The sequence below is a fragment of the Bufo bufo genome, chromosome 10, assembly GCF_905171765.1.
Source record: "Bufo bufo chromosome 10, aBufBuf1.1, whole genome shotgun sequence".
NCBI classification, from domain to species: Eukaryota; Metazoa; Chordata; class Amphibia; order Anura; family Bufonidae; genus Bufo; species Bufo bufo.
In genome coordinates this window covers 128,725,536-128,744,019 of record NC_053398.1, presented here as the reverse complement: position 1 = coordinate 128,744,019, position 18,484 = coordinate 128,725,536, and the positions used below count along the sequence as shown (strand labels likewise).

The 18,484-nt window shown below is 46.6% G+C and overlaps 1 protein-coding gene across 1 annotated transcript in view; it reads left to right on the top strand.

Moving 5' to 3' along the window:
• ANKRD11 (ankyrin repeat domain 11) overlaps positions 1-18,484 on the top strand; it is a 163,337-nt gene that overhangs the window by 118,360 nt on the left and 26,493 nt on the right. Inside the window, exon 4 of the mRNA XM_040409901.1 lies at positions 6,433-6,562. Coding sequence (XP_040265835.1) covers positions 6,433-6,562 — 130 coding nt within the window. The remainder of the gene's footprint in view (positions 1-6,432; positions 6,563-18,484) is intronic.

Below are 18,484 nucleotides of genomic sequence, written 5' to 3'. Positions count from 1 at the left end.
CTCCGAAGCCGACTCTGTCCTTGCCCTGTTAATCGGAGCAGGCAGGAACCTGTTAGGGCCGGGCTAAATGTTAGGCCCTGTAAATGTGACAGCCCCCTCCGTTAAAAAATGTCCTGCCCATGAGTGCTTTTCAAAATATAAAAAAAAATATTAAAACCTGCAAACAATCTGTTAAAACATCTCATTATTTAACCGATGTGATCTACACACACAAAAAAAATTCCTATTGCCTCCCCAAAGATATTAAATAGGAAATGGTCAAAAGGCTCCATGTGTCTTTAAAGGGTATAGCTCGCCTACCTCAAAAAACAAACAAAAACTTATAAATATGACAACACAACGCAATCTTAGTAATAAAAAAAAGCCAGAGTAATAAACATAAAACCTATAAACTTGGTATAAAGTTAATATTTCATTATTACCAGACTGTGAACACTGTAAAAGCAAAACCCCAAAAACAATAGTACAATTGCCCCTCCATAATAGTGACCTTTTAAAAAACAAAACAAAACTTTCCCTGTCTAAAGCAAGTCCTTAAGAGGCTATGCTGGAAATAATGCTTTTAAAATGTAGCGATCAACAAAAAACGAAATAAAATAAAGCCTTAAAGGGCTTCTGTCACCCCACTAAACTCATATATTTTTTTTGTGTACTTATAATCCCTATCCTGCCATATTGCCATACATTATATTAATAATTTTCGTTCAGTAGATTTAGCAAAAAACGTACTTTTACGATATGCTAATTACCTTTCTACCAGCAAGTAGGGCGTCTACTTGCTGGTAGCAGCCGCAGAAAACCGCCCCCTCCTCGTTGATTGACAGGGCCAGCCGCGATCTCCTCCTCCGGCCAGCCCTGTCAGCATTTTAAAAATCGCGTGCCTGTGTTGATTCGGCGCAGGCGCTCTGAGATAAGGAGGCTCGCCTCCTCAGCACTCCCTCAGTGCGCCGATGGCGTCTTCTCTTTCGGTGATGTCATCGGCGCAGGCGCACTGAGGGAGTGCTGAGGAGGCGAGCCTCCTTATCTCAGAGCGCCTGCGCCGAATCAACACAGGCGCGCGATTTTTGAAATGCTGACAGGGCCAGCCGGAGGAGATGATCGCGGCTGGCCCTGTCAATCAACAAGAGGCGGCGGTTTTCTGCGGCTGCATGGGCGTCAATTCAGACCTGCGGTTTGCTGCGCTTTCTGCAGTTTCTGATCGGGATCAGAAACTTTAGTGTCCCTAAAATATAGGTGGTGCAGGGGGGGGGGGGGGGGGAGAGTTGTGGGGCGGTGCGGCAGGCGGGATCGCGATCCCCCGTCCGCCTCCTCTTGAAAATTGGTTGGTGTTCAGTGGGTATACCAGGGTGTCAGCACATTGCTGACACCCTGGTATAAACAGCTGACATCTTTGCAGATGTTAGCCATTTAACCCTTTCCATACCGGAAAAAGTTAACAGTAAGAGGGAGCTCCCTCCCTCTCCCATCGGGGGGCTGCTGTGCCTTTGCAGCCCCCTGATGGAGAGGGAGAGAGCCCCCCTCCTTACCCTTCCCAGTCTGCGAAGTTCTGACCACTACTGAGCAGACGGGGAAGGTTCCCATGGCAACAGGACGCAGTCTCAGGCATCCTTCTGTTCATGGTGCTGAACAGATCTGTGCTAAAGGCAGAGATCTGTTCAGACAAAGTGTAAGTAAAATACAGTACAAAACACTATATGGTGTACTGTATTATACAGACATCAGACCCATTGGATCTTCAAGAACCAAGTGGGTCTGGGTAAAAAAAAGTGAAAAAAGTAAAAATCAAAAAACACATTTATCACTGATTAAAAATGAAAAAAAATAAAATTCCCTACACATGTTTGGTATCGCCGCGTCCGTAACGACCTGATCTATAAAACGGTCATGTTACTTTCCCCGCAGGGTGAACGCCATAAAAATAAAAAAATAAAAACTATTAGGAAATTGAAATTTTGCCCACCTTCCCAAAAAAAGGTGGTAAAAGTGATCAAAAAAGTCACATGTACGCCAAAATAGTACCAATCAGTCATCTCATCCCGCAAAAATCATACCCTACCCAAGATAATCACCCAAAAACTGAAAAAACTATGGCTCTTAGACTATGGAAACACTAAAACATGATTTTTTTTTTTGTTTCAAAAATGAAATCATTGTGTAAAACTTAAAGAATTTTTTTTTAAAAAGTATACATATTAGGTATCGCCGCGTCCGTATCGACCGGCTCTATAAAAATATCACATGACCTAACCCCTCAGGTGACGACCGTAAAAAAAAAAAAAAAAGTGTAAAAAAAAGCAATTTGTTGTCATCTTGCGTCACAAAAAGTGTAATAGCAAGCGATCAAAAAGTCATATGCACCCCAAAATAGTGCCAATCAGTCATCTCATCCCGCAAAAAATGAGACCCTACTTAAGATAATCGCCCAAAAACTAAAAAAAACTATGGCTCTTAGACTATGGAGACACTAAAACATTTTTTTTTTGTTTTAAAAATGAAATCATTATGTAAAACTTACATAAATAAAAAAATGGTATACATATTAGGTATCGCCGCGTCCGTGACAACCTGCTCTATAAAATTACCACATGATCTAACCTGTCAGATGAATGTTGTAAATAACAAAAAAAATAGTGCCAAAAAATCTATTTCTTGTTACCTTGCCGCACAAAAAAGTGTAATATAGAGCAACCAAAAATCATATGTACCCTAAACTAGTACCAACAAAACTGCCACCCTATCCCGTAGTTTCTAAAATGGGGTCACTTTTCTGGAGTTTCTACTCTAGGGGTGCATCAGGGGGGCTTCAAATGGGACATGGTGTCAAAAAACCAGTCCAGCAAAATCTGCCTTCCAAAAACCGTATGGCATTCCTTTCCTTCTGCGCCCTGCCGTGTGCCCGTACAGCAGTTTACGACCAAATATGGGGTGTTTCTGTAAACTGCAGAATCAGGGCCATAAATATTGAGTTTTGTTTGGCTGTTAACCCTTGCTTTGTAACTGGAAAAAAAATATTAAAATGGAAAATCTGCCCAAAAAGTGAAATTTTGAAATTGTATCTCTATTTTCCATTAAATCTTGTGCAACACCTAAAGGGTTAACAAAGTTTGTAAAATCAGTTTTGAATACCTTGAGGGGTGTAGTTTCTTAAATGGGGTCACTTTTATGGAGTTTCTACTCTAGGGGTGCATCAGGGGGGCTTCAAATGGGACATGGTGTAAATAAACCAGTCCAGCAAAATCTGCCTTCCAAAAACTAAACGGCGCACCTTTCACTCTGCGCCCCGCTGTGTGCCCGTACAGTAGTTTACGGCCACATATGGGGTGTTTCTGTAAACGGCAGAGTCAGGGCAATAAAGATAGTCTTGTTTGGCTGTTAACCCTTGCTTTGTTAGTGGAAAAAATGGGTTAAAATGGAATATTAGGCAAAAAAATGAAATTCTCAAATTTCCTCCCCATTTGCCAATAACTCTTGTGCAACACCTAAAGGGTTAATGAAGTTTGGAAAATCAGTTTTGAATACCTTGAGGGGTGTAGTTTGTAGAATGGGGTCATTTTTGGGCAGTTTCTATTATGTAAGCCTCGCAAAGTGACTTCAGAGCTATAGTGGTCCCTAAAAATTGTTTTTTTGTAAATTTCTGAAAAATTTCAAGATTTGCTTCTAAGCCTTGTAACATCCCTAAAAAATATCATTCCCAAAATGCTACAAACATGAAGTAGACATATGGGGAATGTAAAGTCATCACAATTTTTGGGGGTATTACTATGTATTACAGAAGTAGAGAAACTGAAACTTTGAAATTTGCAAATTTGCTAATTTTTTTTGTAAATATGGTATTTTTTTATGCAAAAAACTTTTTTGCCCCAATTTTAGCAGTCTCATGAAGTACAATATGTGACGAAAAAACTATCTCAGAATGGCCTGGATAAGTCAAAGCGTTTTAAAGTTATCAGCACTTAAAGTGACACTGGTCAGATTTGCAAAAAATGGCCAAGTCCTTAAGGTGAAATAGGGCTGAGTCCTTAAGGGGTTAAAGGGGTTGTCTCTCACGTCAGCAAGTGGCATTTAGCATGTAGAGAAAGTTTATACCAGGCCCTTACTATTGTATTGTGATTGTCCATATTGCTTCATTCATTTTTCCTTCATAATATACACAGCTCGTATCCATGGTTACGACCACCCTGCAATCCAGTAGTGGTGGCCATGCTTGCACACTATAGGAAAAAGTGCCGGTCTCTCTGGTGGCTGAGATCGTGGGAGCGCACATAGGCTGGTGCTTTTTTTTTTTTCTATAGTGTGCAAGCACGACCACCACTGCTTGAGTGCACGGTGGTCATAACCATGGGAAATGAATGAAGCCAACAAAGAAGGCAATATGGACAATCATAGTACATTAGTAAGTGCCTCTTTTATGCTTAATAAATGTTATTTGCTGAAGTCGCCCAACCCCTTTAAGTACCAAGCTAGGCTGAGTTATTTAAAGGGATATAACAGTCTGGGTGTGGTGGCCCTGACCACAGAGCAGGCAGTGCTACGTGGTTTCCTCATCGCCCCATACAAGGGAGCTATGCTTCTGCCACATATCTTCCCCTTGCTGTGCTGATTCCTTAAAGGGATTGTATGAGTTCTTGATATTAATGGCTTGGGCCCCGCGCACACAACTGTATCTGTTTTGCAGTCCGTGCTACGTCCGCATTTTGCAGACAAGTATAGGATACTGTCTGTGGAATGGACATATGGATGCATAAAATACACAGATCATCCATGTGCTTTCTGCATCTGTCCGATTTCACAAAAAGTCCGCAAATAAAATGCAGACCGCACATAGTCCGTCCATATTTTGTGGATCCATGATTTGCAAACTGCAATAAGCAGGTTAATGGTAACCCAGCAGGGCTCCTTACTCCATCCACTTCTTCTATCTCCAGTGGTTGCTGAACATTAGTGGTGCAGGTTGGCACCCTGTGCCCCCCACCCCTAAATTGACCTCTCCTGAGGTCCTCAATATCCAGGACTCTGAGAACCACTTAACTTCAATTCACTTGTGTGGGCGTTACAGAAGTGGCATAGCGCAGTCAGCTCTGCTATATCTGTAGTTCTGACCACTTGTAGGAGCCGGATACCAGAGGGATCCACGTCCATCACGTCCTAGGGATATGACATGGGCATGTCCCTGTAATGTGAGCAGGTATTCTGTGTATTGTCCAATGCTATTGCCGGATCAGAGATTTGACCGTAATGAAGAAGCCGGCTTCGTGAATCCATTGCAGAGGTTACACAATCTTATGCAACATTACCACAAGTAACGGTCACCACCGCCCCGAGATGTAGGAAGCGTCCTCCTCGCCAGAGAGGACGGTGAAGGCCTGCAGAGCAGCGTCTGATGGAGCAGACCCTAGTGTGAGACCACCTGCAGATTTCTGCATCGTCTCTGTGCCCTGATGGTGCAGAATATTGCAGGTTCCTCTGTGGACACATGGCCGTTACTGCAAGGTTTTACCCGTCAACCTCTAATCCCCACAAGACCTTCGAATGCCATGTGTGACATTTACGCGGCTTCCTGCCATTCTTCTGGGTGGTACACCAGGCCGCAGTCCATGTGGAGGACAATATTGGTTCCTGTTTCGTCTATTAATAGAGGCGACCATTGTCTGTGCCGTTGCTATTTACGTGGTCATACATCGCAGCTGCAGTTAAAAGGACGGAATAAAAAAAAGGTGCAAGATAAAGGCAAAAAATAAATAAAAAATTGCACACGTTATAAATTTCCTTCTGCCTCTGTGGTTTGCACTGGTTTTACAGCGATGACATCATGTTTATTGGTCACATGACCACCAAGGCAGGTGATTGGCTGCACGGGCATGTGAATGCGTCATGCCCAATATCGCTGCAGATTGTAAAGGATGGGCAATGTTTTCTTCTTGGCTTTTGGCCATTTTTTAAACGTCTCAGATGATATCTTTAAATATTGATGTCCTCTCCTCTGGACCAGTGAAGGTCCGACACCTAGGCAGCTACAGACACCATGCCATGGATGGAGCCAGAAGCAGAGCGGTCTGTGCGGTGGCCGGATTTCCGCAGCTCAGCCTTCATTCACTTGAGTTAGGAGTAGTTGGGCGCAGCGGATGGGGATTCTTGCTTCATCCATGGTTGCTGTACGGCATATTATTGGAGCTGGGACTACTGCACATGTCCTCCTCGTGAACTGTATTACACATCACATCCCCGGGGCCTGTGTGGTGGTGCCGTGCCAATGGGTCCATTTCGGATATAAACATTTGTCTGCAGGTTTCCAGAAGCGGAATGCGGCTTGCGAGGTATAAAAGGTTGCAGTTGGAGACCTCCTTTTCTCCAGAGTCTGGTCTGTTTAGGTTTTTTTCCATTAATCCTCATCGGTTTACTAAAAGATGTTTTCTTGATTTTTATTTCTTTTAGGATAAAGATAAAGTTTCCCTAAATAAAACTCCAAAGTTGGATCGAAGTGATGGAGGGAAAGAGAAAACTACAAAAAGAAAATTGCCTTTCTCAGTAGGGACAAATGGAGATCAAAAAGATTCAGACACAGGTAACGTCTGCATAACTGCATGTGGTGGGGCGCTCTAGGACGTAAATAAATCCTTGTGCTTGTTTTAGCTGCTACATTATATTGTCTATTGGATTTTGGGTTTGAAGCATGCGCTGCGGTGGTCCGACCTGCTCTTACAAGACATTGGTGCTTAGTAAGGACGTTATGTGGAAAGGGTCATAGCATTTGGATCTGATCATTAGCTGACCGCCAGAGTTTTCTCCCATCGGGGGGGAGGGGGAGGTCGCTATGTATAAACCAGGCCTAACATTATGTGCTGTTGGGTTTGTCTTGTTTTTGATGGGAATGTCTCATTTTTACCAGGGTGGTTAATAGTTATGCCAGTTTGTGGACTTTTTGTTTTTCAGCAACTTTCTTAGTGTCGGGCGGTTTAATCGGTCACTAGATTTCACAGTTCAAACTGCATACATTATTAAATAGATCTTGGACCTGATGAAGCCGGTGCACTTACTTTGAAAACCATGTCAGAATGGCTATATGATCTTTTTGAATGCTTTCCCGCATGATTTTAAAATAAGCATTCCAGGTAGAGACTAAGATCTCAGGCGTCACGTGTATTCACAAGCTAAACTCAGCCTTCACCCACCTAGCCTGACTGATCAGCCCCTTTGAGTGGACTTCCTCACCTGTTGCTGAAATCGAAGGCTCCTCACATAGCGTTTTGCATTTTGGTTTAGAATTTTTGCAGAGGATCTCAAAACCGGGGCAAAAAGCTTTATCCCCATTCATTGTCCATGGGGACAAAACAGACCAAGCCAGATCAGGATGCTTTCCGTTCCGGTTTAAGTTTTTGGACCGGGGACACAACTGCTGCAAGCTGCGGTTTTGTGTCCGGTCTGCATATGGTGCCGGATCTGGTAAAATGGTCCTGGCACCCATTGACTTAAAGAGGACCTTTCATCAGTATAATTTTAATAAACTAATAACCCTACCTAATAGTGCGGCTTCCACTAATGTTCCCCCCCCCCCCCCCCTTTTTTTTTTTTTTCTAATCGACCACCGAATGTTGAAATAATAGCCCCGTTTGTTCTGGTGCAGCGCCTGTCACTCAAGCGCTTTTTTGTATGGGGCGTTGCTAAACTTTTTTCTTTGCTATGGGCCTTGGCTGAGAGCGCAGCCAATCAGAGCGCTCCTCTCTCAGCCAGGCAGATCAGATAGAAAGATCAGCGACAAATCAGATAGACCGGCCGAGGTACGCGACGGGTGTGGAAGCAGCGGTACGAGCGTCAGGGTAAGTATCATAATCATCCCCTAGACATCGCTGCAACAGGATGTTATGAAGCTAAAGTTCTCTCCTTCTGCCTGGCTGAGAGAGGAGCGCTCTGATTGGCTGCGCTCTCAGCCAAGGCCCATAGCAAAGAAAAAAGTTTAGCAACGCCCCATACAAAAAAGCGCTTGAGTGACAGGCGCTGCACCAGAACAAACGGGGCTATTATTTCAACATTCGGTGGTCGTTTTGAAAAAAAAAAAAAAAAAAAAGGGGAACATCAGTGGAAGCTGTTATTAGTTTATTACAATTATACTGATGAAAGGTCTTTTGGTGCCGGATCCGATTTGTTCTGTTTTAATTTAATACAACCATGTCCGAACGGATCTGATGCATCCGGATGCATTAAATTAACGGAAGCGCTTTGCTTTGGTTTTGAGATCCTCCGCCAGCTCTCAAAACTGGAATGCAAAACACATATGTGAAAGTAGCCTAACTATTTATTTTATTTATTTATTATGGACATGCTGGGCATTTTTGCTGCTCCTCTTTCCACCCTTGCCAATATCCTGGATGCCCTAGATCTCTTTGCTTCACTGTGGGTGCAGTTACCTGAATAGTTTCCTCTGATAGTTTAGTGGCTTGTAGCTTTACTTCTCTTGTAATAATGACATCAGCTTTCCATGTATTGATTTCCTGATGGGCCTATGCTTGAGTCTTATGTGTCCATTTCTAGGTTGGGGGGGTCTGCCACCTTCAGCACTCCAGCTGTTGGGAGACTACGATTCTGAGCATTCAAACTTGCTTGGCTGTAATGGAAACTTCCTTAGAAGTGAGTGGAGCATGCTGGGTGTTGTAGTTTCACAACAACTGGTTTGCCAGAGGTTGCCGATTCCAGGGGAAGGCAACTACAGTAGGAAAAGCTGCCTTTACCAGGACAAGTACCATCTGAAAAGAGCATTGGGGTTTTTCTGTCAGTAAAGGGGCAAATCTGAACTTCGGGAGGTGGGGAAAACTGTTACGTGCCTGATGTGCTAGGACAGTCCTAAGACACACAATAAGCCTGCTGCGCTAGGACAGTCCTAAGACACACAATAAGCCTGCTGCGCTAGGACAGTCCTAAGACACACAATAAGCCTGCTGCGCTAGGACAGTCCTAAGACACACAATAAGCCTGCTACGCTAGTACAGCCCTAAGACACACAATAAGCCTGCTACGCTAGGACAGCCCTAAGACACACAATAAGCCTGCTACGCTAGGACAGCCCTAAGACACACAATAAGCCTGCTATGCTAGAACAGTCCTAAGACACACAATAAGCCTGCTATGCTAGAACAGTCCTAAGACACACAATAAGCCTGCTACGCTAGGACAGTCCTAAGACACACAATAAGCCTGCTACGCTAGGACAGTCCTAAGACACACAATAAGCCTGCTACGCTAGGACAGCCCTAAGACACACAATAAGCCTGCTACGCTAGGACAGCCCTAAGACACACAATAAGCCTGCTACGCTAGGACAGCCCTAAGACACACAATAAGCCTGCTATGCTAGAATAGTCCTAAGACACACAATAAGCCTGCTATGCTAGAATAGTCCTAAGACACACAATAAGCCTGCTATGCTAGAATAGTCCTAAGACACACAATAAGTCTGCTACGCTAGGACAGCCCTAAGACACACAATAAGCCTGCTACGCTAGGACAGCCCTAAGACACACAATAAGCCTGCTACGCTAGGACAGCCCTAAGACACACAATAAGCCTGCTATGCTAGGACAGCCCTAAGACACACAATAAGCCTGCTATGCTAGAATAGTCCTAAGACACACAATAAGTCTGCTACGCTAGGACAGCCCTAAGACACACAATAAAGCCTCATGCACACGTCCGTGAAACACTGACCGTGCGATACCGGCCTGGATTTCTTCTGAGTGCAGGAGCGCACGGCGTCATTGGTTGCTATGACGCCGTAGTACACTTGTATAGATCATACCAGTGTATTACTGTACTGCAGCAGGAAGCGCACGGCGTCATAGCAACCAATGACGCCGTGCGCTCCTGCACTCAGAAGAAATCCAGGCCGGTATCGCACGGTCAGTGTTTCACGGACGTGTGCATGAGGCTTAAGCCTGCTATGCTAGGACAGCCCTAAGACACACAATAAGTCTGCTATGCTAGGACAGCCCTAAGACACACAATAAGCCTGCTACGCTAGGACAGCCCTAAGACACACAATAGGTCTGCTACACTAGGCATGTTGTGTGTGTGTGTGTGTGTGTGTGTGAGAGCTGATTCACATGACCCTGGTATCATTAAACACGATGATGCAGTCAGCTTGGGTCAGGGGAGTCACGTTCGGCCCGGGAGATGCGGCAGACGCACAGTCCGTGTTTCCTGGGTCCTCTAATCTCAAATGACTACATCAGTGTTTTATGATCTAGTCGGTTCATATGTGCTGATATGAACTGATCGTATCCTGAAACCCTATGATAGTCAGTTTGGGTCAGGGAAGCTGCAGTCGGCCTGGAAGATATGGCGGGCACATGGCCCATGTATCCTGGACCACGGTCATGTGAATCAGCCCTTATACATTTACTTTCTCTCACTGCTGTTTTTATGCAGACGTAAAGTGCAGCCTAGAAGGGTGATTCCACATTCTCGGATAATGGCCTGTGCTCGAGTAAAACCTACCATGAGGGCATCGTAAAGCCGGGGCCACAGACAGTCTGCTAGCTGCCATGTTCTATCAAGTCGATTACAGCAGTTTCTATCTTTAGGAAGGCATTTTAATTGAATCAGCCTAATGGCCCTGTGCGTGGGGGACGCAGTGTCTTCTGGGCAGGCTATCGATCAGATTCCCATTCAGCTGTAAGCTTTTATCAGACCACTGAGAAGACTACTTGAGCGAATGGTGGATTCCTGATCCGAACTGATGATGATGATGCACTTTTAGGAACGTTCATGTCCTTGTTACGTGGATAAACTAGTGTTCTCTCCCGTGTAGGAGTATCTGGATGGTATTCTCAGTTGTGTTGTGTCTTCCCCTTCTTTAATGTCTCCTGACATGTCTGTGTTGGAAACTCTTTGCATTCCCCTTCTATTAACAGTTCTGGAGCATCTATTCTAATGACTGTATGCCATTGATCTATTATTCCTACTAGAAGTTATAAATCAATTGCTAGCAGTTTGCCATGAAGGTCCAGCTGGGTATTACTAGCTGGCGGTGTGTCCCTGCACAGTCTGACACTGGCAGCAGTGATTGGATAGTGTCAGACTGCAGGGACACACTGCAGCTGGTGACAACCAGCTGGACCTTCATTGCAAACTGCCAGCAATTCATTTATAACTTCTAGTAGTAATAATAAAGGAATGGCACATCATAGTCCTAAGAACAGATGCTCCATAGAGGATCCCAGTATCTTCTAAAGCAGGCCTGTCAGGAGAAGCAACGGCTCCTCTATAACCTAAACCCCAACTATTGTAAAGATGAGATTAAACTATGAAAGTCCTGTGTCGCTGCTCTGCGCCATTTACTGCAACAGAATCTGCGTACGGCTACCTGCAGAAATGCCACGTAAATTTACATGCAGATTTGTGCTTTTCCGAAAGACACTCTACAGATCTCAAAATCTGCACAGCAATGGAAGGAAGAAAGCGACGTGTGCACGAGATTTATCTGACCTCATACACGTTAGGCTACTTTCACACTAGCGTTCGGGTGTCCGCTCGTGAGCTCCGTTTGAAGGGGCTTACGAGCGGCCCCGAACGCATCCGTCTGGGCCCAATGCATTCTGAGTGGAGGCGGATCCACTGAGAATGCATCCGCCTGCCAGCGCTCAGCCTCCGCTCCGCTCAGTGAGCGGACACCTGAACGCTGCTTGCAGCGTTCGGGTGTCCGCCTGGCCGTGCGGAGGCGAGCGGATCCGTCCACACTTACAATGTAAGTCAATGGGGACGGATCCGCTTGAAGATGACACCATATGGCTCAATCTTCAAGCGGATCCGTTCCCCATTGACTTTCAATGTAAAGTCTGAACGGATCCGCTCAGGCTACTTTCAGACTTAGAAAATTTTCTAAGTAATAATGCAGACGGATCCGTTCTGAACGGATGCAAACGTCTGCATTATCGGAGCGGATCCGTCTGATGAAACATCAGACGGATCTGCTCCGAACGCTAGTGTGAAAGTAGCCTTACTGGCGCAGAATTACACCGCGTTTTTCTGCACATAATCTGCAATGGGTTCTCCTCATTGGACACCACTTGAAAGAGGATTCCCCTGGGTAGGTCATCAGTATCTAATCCATGGGGGTCTGACACCCGGGACCCCCCCCCCCCCCCCCCGATCAGCTGTTTGTGATGGCAGTGGCCATCCTGTGAGCGCCACGGCCTTCATGCAGATTACCAAGCACCTGTATAGTGACTGTGCTTCGTATGGTGCTCAGCCCCATTCACTTCAGCTGATCGGCGGGGGTCCCGGGTGTCAGGATAGGCGATCAGTATATGATCGGCGGGGGTCCCCGGGTGCCAGGATAGGTGATCAGTATCTGATCGACGGAGATCCCGGGTGTCAGGATAGGTGATCAGTATATGATCGGCGGGGGTCCCGGGTGCTAGGATAGGTGATCAGTATCTGATCGGCGGGGGTCCTGTGTGCCAGGATAGGTCATCAGTATCTGATCGGCGGGGTCCCGGCTGCCAGGATAGGTCATCAGTATCTGATCGGCGGGGTCCCGGCTGCCAGGATAGGTGATCAGTATCTGATCGGCGGGGTCCCGGGTGCCAGGATAGGTGATCAGTATATGATCAGCGGGGGTCCCGGCTGCCAGGATAGGTGATCAGTATCTGATCGGCGGGGGTCCCGGGTGCTAGGATAGGTGATCAGTATCTGATCGGCGGGGGTCCCGGGTGCCAGGATAGGTGATCAGTATATGATCGGCGGGGGTCCCCGGGTGCCAGGATAGGTGATCAGTATCTGATCGACGGAGATCCCGGGTGTCAGGATAGGTGATCAGTATCTGTTTGGTGGGGGTGCCAGGATAGGTGATCAGTATATGATCGGCGGGGGTCCCGGGTGCTAGGATAGGTGATCAGTATCTGAGTGGCTCCCCCACTTCAGGGATTTAGTTTGTTGCAGTGAAGATTTTCGCTCTATTTCTGGATCAGCAGCTTCGTCTTTTATCACTTCTGTTTGTTTTCGTCCTAGAAATTGAGAAACCTTTGAAGTGAAAGCGTTGCTGGAGCGGAGAGTAATATGGTCATCCTGTTTATGTTGCATCATCTGGCCTCGCTCCTTCCTCCTTTCACTTCCCCATCCAGCGTTGTGATTAGCAGAGCTGGAGATTGCTCCGCAGGTTACATAACACGCAGCACAATCTCCCTCCTCGCAGCACAGTCTGGGTTTGTCTGTAAATCTGAGGCGCCGAGACTAGTCGATAAACCAGCAGGAGTAACTCTCCGAGGACGAGGTTGAGTCAGGGTAGTCCTGTCTAATGGGTCACTGTGTCTGACCGTACAGCCATAGAGCGGGCCACTGTGCCAGCGCAGTGCTACGTGATGGCGTCCTGCTGGATTCAGTGCCCTCGTTCACATGTTCAGGGTTGTCGGGAATCGGGATTCAGGGGCCCCCTGCACATCCGGTTCCAGGAGCGATCTGGTGGTTGAAGTATTCGTCCCATACCTCATAACCTGTATAGAATATGCAAAATGCAAGGTGTTGGATATATTTTGTATGTGCGCGATTCCCTTATGGTATGTTCACACACAGCGATTGAGGTGCAGATTAAAGCCACGTCGGAAAGAACGCGTTTCTGGTTGCAGTTTTTAGAAGTGAAACGTGAAATTTGTTTCGCCTGTAAAAACCGCAGCCTCATTGAAAATACCACCGTGCAGTTTTGACTGGGTTTTTAATGTCATTTTAATGTGAACATAACCATGAGGGTCCTGACACTTAATTTGAGACTGACAATTTTTTTTTTTACAGCCCAGAATAATCCCTTGTGATTTTTTTATATATATATATATATATTTTTTTTTTTGTTTTATTAGGGCACCTGCACGTTTTTGATAAAAGCTGCCATCTCCTCCCTGATTGGCATACAGGGCATATCCCATCTAGTAAACGTGCCCTACAGTGCGAGGTATTGATATTGTAACTGGTGAAAGGTCCCCTTTAAGTGAATGGGGCTGAGCTGCAATACCAAGCACTGCCCCAGTACAATGTGTGGCGCTGTGCTGGCTAAGCACCGGGGAGGCTGCCGTGATCACCAGAGCTCTGGCGAGCTCCACAGTTTTCCAAAACAGCTGATCGGTGGGGGTGCCAGGACTCGGACCCCCCCGCCAATGTGATATGGATGACCTATTTTGAGGCTACGTCATCAATATTTCCTGGATAACCCCCTCCAACCACTGGCATATGGGGGTACATTTCACTGTGGGGCAGCCCTATTCACAGGCTAACATTTAAAGGTTTCTGTGATGGAGTTTTTCCTGCCGTCCTCTGCAGAATAAAAATGGAAGCCCTTGGTAGTGCGGCTGTTGTGGACAGCTGGCAGATACCGGCGAGGGATAGGGTTACCATTGATAAGTTCCTGGAAGTTGACAGATGGGGAGTGTTTTCTCCTTTGTCTGCTCCCTTACGATAAAGACATATTAAATCCGCACTCGTAAAAAGTGTTTGTTCAGCGACATTGTGTCCCTTCCATGTCTGCCCTCCTGGCACACGAGCACCGCGATCTGCTGCGGCCTCTTTATTCTTTTCATCGGCCCATGTACCGCAGATCCGTGTAGTTCACTTGATTGGGGTCAGCACTGCAGGAACCAGGCATGGGGGAAAAGGCAGATGTGTGTGTGTGTGTTCCCATAGAAAATAATGGGCCAGGGGCTATCTGTAAAAAAAAGTGTCCACCTTTGCAAGCAAATTTTATCTTATTTTTTTGTCCCCACAATCCTGGTAATGCAAAATGTTTCATTTGCTTTTGATGCATTTTATACCATTAAGTCTGTATCATCTGTCCACAGGAACGGTGAGAAGTGTCAGATTGCGGGGGGTCTGACTGCGGGGGGCACACGAGGACCCCCTGTTTGATTTGGAGTGATGGTGTGCATGAGGGTTCATTGCTCCCTTCCCTCCTGTGGGAATGATGGAGCGCTGTCCACCTCGGTCCCATGGAGCTGTGGACCGTAGACGGGGGACTTGGGGATCCCCCGCCATTTCCTACCATTCTGTCCACAGCTCCAGTACAAATCTGTGCATTACCATAACAGACTGCGAGCTCCGTGTAGTCGGATCAGACTGTGCAGCGTTACCATGACCGTGCATAGCTCCGTATAGGAGCGGTGTACACAAAATGATCAGAGTTTTAATGAAGTTTTTTTCAAACTTTGAGCAATAAATAATTTTTAATGCGGCACCTAACCCGGTCCTCTGTCTGCAGCACATCGCCCCATCTAAAGAGATTTGTGCTCCTGACAATATCCAAATTGATGATCGTATTAATGATCACTTTACATGGTGCCGTGTGAGAGGAACGAGCATCAGTCGGCTTGAATATCATCGAGGTCCCTCAGTTATGTCTGTGGTCCCAGTACTTGGTGCCCCTATGATATGGCCTCTGCAATACGGACAAGAATAGGAAGGGGGAAAACGCCGTGCATGGCCCTATAGAGATGAACGGGTCAGTGTGCCGGAGGCCTGAGGGTTGCACTTCTGGTAGTTCTCCTTTAAGGCACTTCTGTTACAACGAGGTTAATAACATTAATGTGCTTCACTGATGTCCATCGGGATATAATACGAAGCCAGTGCGGCCGGCCTGCGTCTTCCAGGAGCGGCTTTGATTGCTATTAGAGACCCAGCGCTTCAGTGATAAAACAGCGACTGATGCTGTCCAGCAATGATGGGCCCTTCAGATCTATAAATGCTGCAGACGATGGGGAAGGAGAGATGTCATTTGCCTGGCTTTAAATAAAAAATAAAAAAATCTGGCACAGAAAGTCGCCTTAGCTGCATACTATGGCAGATCCTTAATGGCTGTGGGTGGCTCCCTCCCCCCGTCCCACTTCCAGTGCCTGTGGAGCAATACCGGGGGGTATTGCTTGCCATCGATCTCGCTGTGTGCAGGGCCTGTACGGTCTCCATTGCTGAAGAATAACTGCTTTTAATACCATTTAGGTATAAAATATAGGTTAAGCGCAGCCGTGGTCTGTGAAGTTGTATGAAGCTGCCGCCATGATGTATTGGTGCATAGCGCAGTATAGGGCTGCACAGTGACTTGTGGCATGCAATATAAGAGTTATATATTATAACGTTGTCATGCCTTTTATCAGCTCTGATAACCCCTTTAAGATGATTACAAATGCCAATCTGCCAATCACAAGTAATAATAGTTAACGTCTCGCAGTAAACCCGTTAGGATTTGTGCCGAATCTCCCTTCCCAGTAAACGAACCTTTTTGTTGCTTAACATTGGGATCTTCTCAGGCTACTTTCACACTCGCGGCAGTGTGATCCGGTGGGTAGTTCCATTGTCGGAACTGCGTGCCGTAACCGCCGATCCGGATGTGACTGAAAGCATTTGTGAGATGCATCCGGATGCGAATCAGTCTCACAAATGCATTGCGAGAACAGATCCGTCTCTCCGCTTGTCATGCGGACAGAGGGATCCATCTTGTATCATCATTCACATTTTTACCGGTCTGCGCAGACCGGAAGGACGGATCCGGCATTCTGGTATTTTGAACGCCGGATCCAGCACTAATACATTCCTATGGGGGAAAAATGCCGTAGCATGCTGCGGTGTTATCTCCGTCCTGAAGACATCCTGAGCGGATTGCTCTCCATTCAGAATGCATGGGGATAAACCTGATCAGTTCTTTTCCGGTATTGAGCCCCTAGGACGGAACTCAGTGCTGGAAAAGAAAACCGCTAGTGTGAAAGTACCCTCATGCGACCGCAAGTCTCCCTGTAGCCCTGACCGGCAGATTTGGGCACATGGTCATTTGTGGACCACCTAGTTTTGTTCCATGTGCGCGGGGAGGAATCGGACTTTTTCCCTGGGTAATAATTTGGGGATGTTTTGGGGCACGAGTAGTTCAGGCTGCAGATGATCGTCCCCTGACTCCAGTGAAACCTGATACGTGAAACGTTTGGCGGCTTCAGCTTCTGTCTTGTCTGATTGCACAACCTCTGATAAGGGCAGAAAAACATTGTTCCCCAACGTGTTTAATGGAAATTGCGTAACACAAGCTGTAATGGAAGGAGACGGTTACTTTTGCGATATGGAGGCGCTCAGTGGACGCCGTCAGGCAGTATGTCTACATAAAATGGCAGCATTTAAAGGTACACCGCCTATTTATTACAAGGGCTCACGTTAGAGGAGCTGTGTCTGTGTTGGAGAGAGGTGGCATCGATAGCTGATTGTGGAGCAGGGATTTTCTGGACCTTGTGCCAAATATCCCTTTTAAGTATCTGCACCCTGTTGAGATCGGTTTCCCGCTAACTCTACAGATTTTGAAGCAACAACCTGGAGCAGATCCTAAACACATCTGAACGTAGTCGCCTGTGCGCAGCCGCTCCATTCATTTTTATGGGAGTTCTGGAGATGGCTGAGCGTGTGCCCAGCTGGGGTCTCCAGGGGGTCCTAGAGGTAGGATGCCCACTGATAGTTCTCCTGTGGGTAGAAGGTAACTTTACATAACAGAATACCCCTTTAATGTCGTCGGACCATCAAATGTTGATGGGAGCCTCCTGACTCTCCTCATCAGATGTCAGGGGAGGTGAGGATCAGGCCTGTTGGATTGTAACTGCTCGATCCTTTTCTTCCAGCGGCCCAAGCATGCATGTGTATGGAGGGGTCTGGAGGGACCGGCCTACAGCTTACTAATGTGTATGGCCAGCCTTGGGGCCGTTTTACTTGAGCTGAGGATCAGGGTAATTGAAAATGAGTCTTCATACGGATGCTTGTGAGGCTGGGGCTATGACTTTGTACTGCGCTTTGCATTCCCTTTCTATTAATTTCTATGGAGCAGTGCGTCTGCAGAACTGAATGGGGTCGCAGGTCAACTGACGAGCTGCCATGTCTGCGACTCTGGCTCTCTATCGTAGCAACTTGCAAGTGGTATTGCGACTCCATTCATTTCTGTGGCTCCATAGCGCTCCTTTGACACGCAACCCATGGTGTGGCCAAGATACGGCCTCAGCCTAATCCATGTGAAGGGGCCACTGATAACCCTGCGGGCGAGCAAATGCTCCTTTTGTCAAGTGATTCCGTCTTTCATGCACCACGAAGATCCTGGTTGGTCGGCAACGCGTCTTCTCATGTGAACAGGTAAGGTTTATGAAGACGATGAGCCGTACATTGCCGATCGGTGCCCGCTCTCTCAGCCCTTATACAATGGTCTGTGGCCTTTTACACATGAGCCATAGATAGTCCTGTGCACATGAAGTGTTTCATTTTAGGACTTGAACGTCTTTTTATCAGTAAAATCCTGACACATTCCCGACAGTAGCCCGGGATTAGAGCTCGACATTGGCACGTGTTGGAATCAGGCGGTTGCCGCATTTGTCCCTGGATGTCATTGATATGTTTTCGTTTCTGAGTCTGTGAAGGACACCGATGTCTCCGAAGGGTTAAGGCGCCGTCTTCTCAGGGTTCTCATGTTCTGTGTATTTTCATTCCAGTGAGTCAGTGTCGT